General features: G+C 45.2%; 1 protein-coding gene across 1 annotated transcript in view; it reads left to right on the top strand.

Moving 5' to 3' along the window:
* Positions 1-1,486: 1,486 nt before the first annotated feature.
* The window catches only part of LOC138521236 (dehydrogenase/reductase SDR family member 4-like), a 326,948-nt gene continuing 317,948 nt past the window's right edge, over positions 1,487-10,486 (top strand). Inside the window, exons 1-2 of the mRNA XM_069633929.1 lie at positions 1,487-1,725; positions 8,476-8,658. Coding sequence (XP_069490030.1) covers positions 8,510-8,658 — 149 coding nt within the window. The 5' untranslated portion in view covers positions 1,487-1,725; positions 8,476-8,509. The remainder of the gene's footprint in view (positions 1,726-8,475; positions 8,659-10,486) is intronic.

The raw sequence follows: 10,486 nt of genomic DNA, 5'->3' as shown, positions 1-10,486 counted from the left end.
GGAAGCTGTGCACCCGAGTAAACAACATATCCTCCTATTTCTGTCACTTGTCAGACCCACCATGCTTTGACCCCTGAGAGTGGGGCTTTGACTGCTGAAACATTGGTAGCCAAGTGCAACGTGGCCAGCCAGATACCTGTAGCTCAATTCATCACCACCTGGTCATCGCTGCCTCACCTACAGATTTCTGATCCTGGTAAAGGAAGCATAGGATCTGCCTGTTCTACGTCCAAGCTCGATGCAGCTCCTTCAAATGAACGCTTCCCCTTGTGGTGCCCCTATTCCCTTCAGCGACCAAGCAGAGTACAGACTGTTGAGCGCTGCACTTCAACCCTTTCAGATGTACATGAATTTAACCCATGGACTGTAAGTGCCACAGGCGTCTATGTTCATCCTGAATTCCCATAAGATATAAGTGTAGGCTCCACTTACTCCCCCAGTTAATTAAGAACCCACGGGAAACAAACATAACCTTCATCTTACAAATGTACAGGACAAGTTCAACCCCCAAGTAGCTGCAAGCAGATTCCGGCCATGTGTTAGATGAAATCCAACATGCTACAGCCGAAAGCAGACAGAAATGTGAATACCTTTGGGCTCCACCATTGGCTGTGCTACTGTTCTGCTCCTCAGGCATTTCAAATACCGAGCCCCATTTATCGGGGTCCCTAGCTGCTCAAACTCTCATATATCGGTCTGTTTTCAGGTGCCACGCCAGAAGACTACCACTCTGTCTGGGGACAGCGAGGCAGAGCCATTCATTCCTTGTGTGACCAGAAGTGTGCATAGAGGAAGACAGAGGGAACCCTTGTGTGTCCAGAAGTGTGCATAGAGTAAGACAGAGGGAACCCTCGTGTGTCCAGAAGTGTGCATAGAGTAAGACAGAGGGAACCCTTGTGTGTCCAGAATAATGCATAGAGTAAGACAGAGAGAACCTTGTATGGGCTGTTATTTGAGTGAAAACCAGCCACTGCTTCTCCCGAACAGCCGCACAAACTAGTGCTAATCCGCCTGGAAGACAGACATCTTTACTGGGGCAGGGGTGGGCAGGCGGGGCACATGCACTGTTTGCCTGTGGGAGGAGTCCACACCTACTGCCCAACTAAGGGATCAGGGGGCAGGAGCCAAGCTTTGAGGGAGAAGTCCACTGCCAGGCCACTAGTGAGGGGTCTGGAAAGAAAATTATGTATATTAAAAGAAAGAAGTAACTGGGGACTGGGCGCTGCTGCTCTTCCCATCCCTTCTTGAAGCCCCCACATCATGGCAATCAAATGTTTACTCAGTTGCTAGTCTGATGAGTCAGACCCGGGGCACACGTTCACTGGTAGCGCACAGGCAAAAAGCAGAATGACAGGAAAATAACAATAAGATTGATAGGTCAGCTCGTGTTATCTATGGCTCCACCCCTTCTGGTCTGGTGTTGCCCTGCCTGCCTCACAAAGCAACCAATCACACACATGCCTTTCAACATGACTCCTGCAGGTTCTAGCTGCAGTGAGCCAATCGTCAGGTGCTGTTCTCTCTCTCTCTCTCTCTCTCTCTCTGCCTGAATCCCTTTGGGAGTGGGTGTGTAGCAGTGTGTGCGATAGGGAGCCAAGCATAAGGTGAAGTTTGGGTCCCCAGTCATCAAACTTTAAGCTCGTGTTGCAGGTCTGGCCACTCTGGCCAGTAGCACTAGCACCATTTACAGATCCTGGTTTGAGAGATCTAAAGGACGACGGGGAGGTAAGTCGCACTTGCATACTTTTTAATATGATTAAAAACAATTAAAAGATTAGATTGTAAGTGGCCGAGAGACCAATTGATGAGTTGAAGCTTTTTCTTGTCGCTTGTACCCCCCTGTACCTACCATTTGTTAGTGGAAGGGCAGGGCTGGACTCCTGAGTAATTCATCTATGTGAGGAGGGCTGTGAAAAATGTGCAGATAGAATGCGACATTTTAACTGTGGTAAGCCTGAAGTGGATTGTTTTTTTAAGAAAATGAATGGCAGTTGGCGTCAATATGTACCAGCTTTGTTTGTTTTTGTGTTCACCTGAGAACATCCGTGTGAAAAATCACATTGATTTATTAAAGTACAATAGAGTTCCGCTTTGCAAGAAGTAAGGCATTGGCTTCACTGGCAGCAGAATAACTGGAATGACTGTTGGGTACAAACGTGAAAACTGAAGGTAAATCGGGGCTCTGGGGTGGCCAACCCTGTCGTGGGAGCAGCAGAACAGCAACTGGGACACAGAGACTAGACGCAACCAGCCAGAGTGCACAGAGGCTAGAGGTGAGGCTAAACGAGGCTCACAGAGGCTATAGACCAGACGAGCCCAAGCGCTCAGAATAAAAGCAAGACTAGACACCATCCCAGGGGTAGGTGAGATGGTGCCATGGGTGTAAGGACAAATAGGAGAAAAAAGGCTGATGGAGAGGATAGCAAGTAAGACAGTTTAAAGGGACAGAATATTAAGTGATGGTCGATGAGAATTAGAGGGGAAGACTAGGCGCGAAAGGAAGAGGAGAGAGAGGATGGTTGCACAGACTTTGTGGGGTATTGGAGTTAGAAGCAAAAGAAGAAAGAGTACACGCTGCAGCTGTAAATCCAGGGGCAGCTGGGTGGACTACAAAAGTGGCACAAAAACTGAACTCTCTACGCACGCTAATTCACTCACACAGGGAGATATCCAGCGTTTGCCTTTGTTAGCTCCTTGCATACGATGAACATGTTGTCATCATCTAAAGATCCTGCAGGTAAAAGGTGACTTTCATGGTGCCTGTTGACCACCTTGCAGGGAGGGAGCTGTGTCTCTGGCTCACAGTATGCACACCCCTTCCTGTCTCTAGATGTATCTGCACTGGCCCTCTGTATTTTGTTTATTTATTTCGTTTTTCATTCATAAAGCGCACTAAGCCCAGGGGTATCAAGGCGCTGTTACAAACCTGTTACAGATACATAGATAACAAGAGTTCAAGGTTAGAAGGGGCAAAGCCTTAGCATGCTGCCATGTGCAGTTATGCAAATAGCCATGTTTTAGAGCTGTAAACCACTATAAAGGACAGGAGTCCCTGTTTTGCATATTGCTTCATAAAAGGGCATCATTTATATATTTTAAGGACTCCCAAGAAAGAGAGTCCCTGGGATACAGCTGTGAACCTACTACCCAATAAATCTGTGTTTTGTGAAATGCGGGCAGTATGAGCATGGTGGTGTCATGCTGCTGTTCATAACCCAAAGGTGAGGGCGCTCATGGCTTCTCCGACTTTGCTTGGTAGCATTTTAATTCACTGTGGTAAATAACTCTGAACTGAATAATAGGGTGCATTAAAGATTTAGTTGGCCTTCTGGTTTATAATTACCAGTTACTATAAGGAAAGGAGACTCCCATGTAGCATGTGCACATTTTGGAGAACACAAGGTTAGCGGTTTTTGTTTGTGAAACTGAGGAGGTGGATTTAAGGAAAAGCTGGTCAAACAGGAGAGAATAGTTCATCTGGCTCTTATTCGTCATGGTGGGTGTCATAATAGGCTGGGCCTCGCTTTCATTGGATACTAAGGCGATCAGTAGAAGATGTTTGTTTCACTCGGCCTACCTTTAACTGCTTCTACTTATACAAAATGTGTGAGGCAGTGGGTTTAAGCCAGTAAGTACAGTGGCTGCTGGTAATATAGTTCGGTTAGCAATCTGTGTGCAGATAGTGAACCACAAAGGTTCTCTTTCTTGATGAGCCGACTCAACCATCCACCTTCAAAAGTAAATTAAAGGAGTTTCAATGAGTGAGAGTGAGTGATCGCTTGTTATTTACAGTGATGGTTTGTACTTTAGAATTCAGTTAGAGAGCATTGATGGCCGGCGGAGTTAATCAGCTACCCACAAAATCCATATACCCAGTTAGATACACTAGGACGCAACTATTGTTTACAATATGTCCATTAAAAAGGCACAATTGAAAGTTCGTAGTATACTCCAACTGTCTGGGGAATCTGCAAAGACTACACAAAACCACTTAACAATGATCTGTTATGTCATTAAGTCACTGCTGATGTTTATGGCTAGTAACCGCAGGCTTTGCTGAGATGTTTAAGGTGCACATTTAGGTATTGCAATTCATGACAAAATTAATTTATCATTCGATTTTAAACATTGAATGCAATATATATGAACATTTAGACTGCGCTCATATGTTGACTCGTTTATTACTTTCCTCCCATAGTACTCGAGAGAGTACACCACTTTCTTTGGCTACTTGTGTTGCATTATTTGTTTATAAATTAATATGGCGTTGTGGAAAGGTGGGCTCTCTTTTCACTGAGTTTGCTCGCACTTCAGCCTGCGAATCGATGCTCTCAAAATTGCCCCTCAGTCCCGTTTATGAGCAGACAGGTCACGAGCCACATTCATGATCTCAGCTGCAAGTTTTCACTTTTGCGAGTGCTCTTGTTCAGAACCTTCCTAGGAGAACCTGCGCACTCGGTAATGTGGGCTTGACTGCACATAACCCAAAATGAGTGCCCTCATTCTGCTCAGTACAACATGTCAGCTTGAAAGGCTCGCAATATGTCGAGAAAGAATGCCCATAGGTGCCGATTACACTGGGCCATGAGGGGCACTGAGTTGCAGAGGAGCCACCAAAGGGTGGGCAAGGCAAAGCATAAATTAGTTTAAAAAAATTGATTAGCAGTGTTTGCAAAATAAAATTCTTTTGATTAGCAAACAGACCCATTTGGTTAGCAATTTTGTACTAATATTGTTAATGTCACCAGAGGTTATGTGTACCAAAGACATGAAATGAGCAACAATACAGCAGTTTTGTGTACCGCTGAAATAAGACATTAGTTAGAGGAGTCAGCCCCTGCAAATTCTTTAAAATTCAGCTAGACCTGAAGGTCGGGTAACTTATGTTCCCTATTCAACCTCAGAGAAATGTACTCGACCCATAGCAATGGAGAACAACACATTTAAAGTGCGATTTGTGAACAATGGTGCATGTCACTAGAAATACGCTTTATTTTGCACACTGCTGACATCCAGAAGCCAGCCATGCACAGTGAAATTTTTGTTTGACATTTACTGCAAACAAAGTAAATGTTACATAAAAATGCTACTCGCCCTTCGTACAATTTACTCTACCATGCAAGTGGGCGAAAAGACTTTGTGAGCCAAAGCTAGGTGTCTGTAAAATGTAAAAGGTTCCCTGCATGAATGGACACAAATAAATAGATATGATAAAAAGGCTCTGGATACAGTTTGGCCAGCTGTCTCCTGCAGGTGGTAATATGAAATTCAATTATAATCCTAAGGCAAAGCGAGCTCTGGAGGCTAACTACAGGGTTTCGTATTGCAATAGATCTGTAGATGTACAGATTGAATAACATTATTGATCACTACTTTGCACAAGCATCTAGTTTGCTTTCCTATTTGCCATGTAGAAATCTCCGCTCAGCGACATCCTTGAGAGTAATTGTGCTGCGGGCGAGGCTAGACCGTGTGGGGGGGAGACGTTCCTTTTCTGTGGTGGCTGCTACTCTGTGGAACTCTGCTCCTCAATGTTTACGGGCATTGGAGGACCACTTCTTCTTTTGTCGGGCCTTGAAGACGCATCTTTTCACAGTCTAACCCGCTGCCTCTCTGGTCTTTACAAAACCTCCCAGCGCCATGGTGCCCTTGTTGGTGTAGGTGCGATTTATGCATTCGGTTTCCAAGACATTAAATTACATTTGTGTATTCATTAAGTAAGCGGAAAGAAAGAGACTAAGCAGAGTGGATTGCGTAGCAAGCAGAGAACTGGGGAAACTCGATGGAATATTGTAGGTTGTGGTCATCTCAATTTCAGGTACCTGGTATAAAGCAACTGGGTGATAAAATAGAATGGCAAGGAGTATGGGTTCGCTCATGGGTTGAGTACTAGTTGCAATATGTATGCAACTTACAGGTTACAGAACTAGGTTTGCCATCAAAAGAATTTGATCATGTGAGCATGTACATTTTCAAAAGTATTCACTCGTCAATATGAACCATCTTCCCCAACAAAATGAAATATAGTGGGCACAATGAAATTTAGATACACTAATCTAAACTTTACTTTAAAGCATGGAGACAATGCAGTGTTTTACATTATCAATACTCTAATTATGCATTATGTAACAACCTATACTTTAGGAATGGAACTGCATAACTGCCTTTTAAAAAAAAAAAAAGTTGGCACATACTGGTCTTTGCCAGACAGGATATAGCAAGCTTAATAAAAGTAACCTCCCCATTATTTCTGGTTTGCAATTATTTGAAAAAGAAAAGGACATTCTAGCATAGCACTCCCACACATGCCTTTGGCACTTAAGAACGGAGGAGATGATTACTGCTGCACTTACTTTCTCTCCATTCGGACTTGAAGTGAACAGAGAAAGGAGGGGGCGAGAGCACGGAGGGCAATTGAGGAATGCATGGCGAGCTGTGCTTTCATTGAAGAGGGTAACTAAATAGCTATCTTTGTTGCACAATTGTCCATTTGATTAGCAAACTGACAGGATTGCATAGCAAATTGCTATGTGACGCTGCTTATTTTATGCCTTGCACGGATACCCTTATAAAAAGACTGACTGCACCCCCCACTCCACCGGCGCGGCTGCCTCTTAGGTGTTTGTTTTGGTGTGCCACTCCAAGATTTCCAGTGACCTCATCGGGCCGCCCCTATGAAAAATGTCTGGGGGCCCCCACTGCTGAGTTGATCCCGTACTCCTTGTGCCACAGAGGAGGAGTGTCATTTTGCCTCCATTGATATTCAATGTGTATTTGTAACGGGGGGAGCAAAAACGAAAATAGAAAAAAGATTAAATGCCGCTCAGCACAACAGTACTTATGGCTCCTCTCCTTCTTGGCTGACGCTAGGTGTAGTGCTACCATACATCTTGCAATTACCAAGTACTGCTCACTTCAAAGTAGAAAGTTGGCCTGAGGCCTCATCAATGGACCATTTGAACCTTCATTGTGTGGGTGGAGGGTGGGAGGAGAGGGATGGACAGGCCCAAGCTGTTTGGCATGCACCGAAGTAGTAGGGGGAAGGAGGAGGTCCAAAAGCAGAAAGCTGCGGAACAATAGTTCACCAAGTTAGGCGACTGTTGCTGAAATGTTTAATGTTTAGACCTTCCTGCAAATCCTACGGCTTTTTTTCCAATTATTGTGCAAATTGTGCTCTAAAATTGATTGTTTCGATATGGGCATTGATACATCTCCCTCACTACCCTCGGTGTAGGAATGTCTGCCTCCCTAGCGCAAATAAAACATTGGCACCCATTAGAACGCTGTGGTAAACTCCTTCCCGAAGATGCATTGGTGGCCCATTTAGCAAGGCACCTGTTTCTATAGTTACACCACCACAGATAAGCTGCTGCTGTGTAGTGAAAAAGAAAGCGCACACGGCTGTTGCTGTAGGCAGTTTGGATGGAGCGACAGAACATAATGGTTAGGGGACAAGCATTTGAGTGGTTTGACTTCAGGTCATCCAGTTTTCAGCCACAGGGTAGTTATCTTCCAAAGCGTGGAAGGCTTGGAAATGGATCCTGTGTGTCTTGCAGTGGGTACAACACCAGGAAGGGTTGCCTGCTTGGCTCTGTCCTGGAATCCAAGGCTGGCTCTGGGAATGTGGTGGCCCAGGTCCTGGGTGGTGGGGAGCATGCAGCTTTAGGACAACATGGATGGGTTCCTTGAGGAAGAGCTGGGGTGGAAGAGCAGAGGAAGAAGGGTAGAGGGAGTTGAACAGACGAAGTGCCTCAGGAATGAAAGTAGTGGAGGACAGAATGAGGAATTTGGATCGAGGTATGTGATTCCTTCATTTTGAATAGTGGGAGGGGGAATGGGTTTCGGCAGGGAGCATGAGTTTCAGGGGGGACATGGGGTTTGGAGAGGGGCATATGGGTATCGGGGAGGGCAAGGTTGTCTGTGCCACGGGCCTCAAAAACTGTTAAGATGGGCCTGTACACTGTTACTGCTTGTTGAACAAAACTATCACTTCACAGACAGGCTCATGCTATTGAAACCCAGCGTATACATATATGCCTACATACATATCTCTGCACACTAGGAGAGCAGAAAAAGCACTTGTGTGAGATAAGTATTTTCAGGCCTTCAGCCATTGTCTAAAATGAGCACCTTTGGATTTCCCCCACCAGTTCACTAACTGTGTGCAGTACCATTCTGGGGAACCTCAAGAATAAAGCCCAAAAGGACATGAGTTAAACAGCCATGGAAAGTAAAGATTTTCTCACCTGCATGGCGAGGATGAGGGGCACTAGTAGGTAAAGACATTACAGGTATTTGGGGATGTAACAGCATTAACATGTCAGGTTATCTTGGTCCCCCAAGTGCCTACCCTCAGTATTTGACACAAACGTCTGACAGGTGTCATACTCAGAGGCATGTGCTGTTATACTATCAACAGTCTGCACCCTAATTAGTGTTTTCATGGTACACATTCTATTTTGTTTCCTCTTCCAGAGGACCACCTGTATTCCCTTGAAGACCAAGGAGAATGCTTCAGTCATGGGTGAGAATGGCCAGCTTCTGCCAGAAGCACTTGCATGGCACCAGGTTGGGCGGTGGTATCCAGAAGAGAACAATGGCGGAGACTGCCAAAATCCATGCACAGAAGGTGGCGATCATCACCGGCTCCACAGAAGGGTGAGAGAAAGAAAGGAAATTAACTATAAATACAAAGCAGATAATATAATTAATATAATTTCAAAAAAGATTGCTATTGGCATGAAAAAAGCTACTTTAAACATAAAATCAAGACCCCACCCAGTTCTTATTTTTTCAGATTAGTTGGTTTAGAAGGTTTTGGGCATGTGACTCAAGAACCTAAAAGGATGGAGAATGTAAAGAAAGAAAGATGAAATCCTTGCTTGGTGGGACATTGGCAGCTTCTGGAGGTGCAAGTGAATGAGTTGTTAAAGGGCCACCAATGACCTGACTTTAACCCTTAGGCTAGGCATGGTGGGCGATCAAGATGGCACACATAGAATACATCAGAAGGAAGAGACGTCAAGTCTTATGGTTCTCCTTTTCATACTTCTCAGACATTATTTATGATCCTTAGATTATCTAGCTCTTGGGACGTGTCACATACGGAGAGATAAATAAGAACTCAAAACACAAGAAGGATTGGAGCAAGAGTAACCAAATATGGATGATTCCCCTTAAAAGAGGGAGAGGGATCGAGGATAATCAATATATGTGTGAGGAATGTCCTAAACTAGAGAACTAATCTCCTGGTATGAATGAAGTCCTGAGTAATGCAATGGAATTTGTCATTTGTATATCGCCTTTTCCCATTGGTAAGGCATTAAAGCGCTGTAGCTGAATGCCCTTGGTGGAGCGAAGTCCAGAAAATGGGAAATTTGTCTTAGGAGTTTAGAATGCGTGTGTGCAATTTAGCAAATACAAAGGTAGGTAGGGGTGGCCAAGTCCCTGTTAGCTACCCATGTCGAGCTCTCATGTAGATGGGTGCTGTGAGGTAGTCTGGAGATTATGAGAGTGCAGGTGACTCATTATGTGTTAGCTAGACCACATTTTTGTCATGGGGAATAGCTGCATTTTTAAGGCAGCAGTGTTGTGCGATGTGTCTAAAGTATTGTATGATGGCCGATGCTTGCGGGTAGGTGGCTGTGCCTTCTGCTATCTTCAATAGGCATGGAGTGTGATACCTACCAGTGTGTCCTGGGTGGTTCCTTGGTTTCGTAGAAGTGGTGGGGATTCTGTCCTGTGGTCTGCTGTAGTTTATTCTTCCCGTCGCTCGGTACATTTTATGGTGGGTTCATTGCTGCCCCGGCCTAACTGCAAGTTGGTTCAATAGCCCGAAGAGAGGCATGGGTTTGTCAGGATACGGGGTAAAAACCATGTGTTGAGGGTCCCCCAGAAGGCAAGGTGATCCTCTATGCAATGGCTGTTAAGGGGAATTGTTTTCCAGATTGAGGGGGGCTTGGATGGAGAAGGAGGATCCCCCTATTCTTGTCGATTTGAAGGGAGGGATCAAAAGGAGTATGGTGCCTGATTGTAGGTTTCTATTGGGTTTGTAATCAATGAGTTTCTGTTAAAGGTATTCTGGGGCTGTCTTGTGGAGGTCACGGTGGGTGATGCAAATAGATTTGAAAGTGGCCCGTCGCCCAACAGGTAGTCAGTGGATGACACAGAGGGCAGGCGTGATGTGCTCTCTGGGGCCAAAGGCTAAGAGGCTGCAGTGTTTTGTACCAGTTGGAGTTTTCTGATTTTATATGCTGGGGCGCCCAGGCAAAGAAGGGAATTGGCGTAGTCTAGGGGGGAGAGGACGATAGCCATGATTGCTGTGAGGGTAGAAGAGGTAAGGGAAGATGCGTCTGAGAATGCTGAGGTGTAGATAGCAGTGCCCATGGTGCATCCCAGGTTATTTTGGATGTGTCAGGAGGAGGGCCTAGGGAGGACGTCCAAGGGGCGATTGGGGGAAGAATGCCATTTTACAGCAGAGCATGAT

This window comes from Ambystoma mexicanum, chromosome 13, assembly GCF_040938575.1.
Source record: "Ambystoma mexicanum isolate Mex_15411 chromosome 13, UKY_AmexF1_1, whole genome shotgun sequence".
NCBI lineage: Eukaryota > Metazoa > Chordata > Amphibia > Caudata > Ambystomatidae > Ambystoma > Ambystoma mexicanum.
The sequence above is the reverse complement of the archived record's forward strand: the minus strand, read 5'-3'. Positions and strand labels throughout refer to the sequence as shown.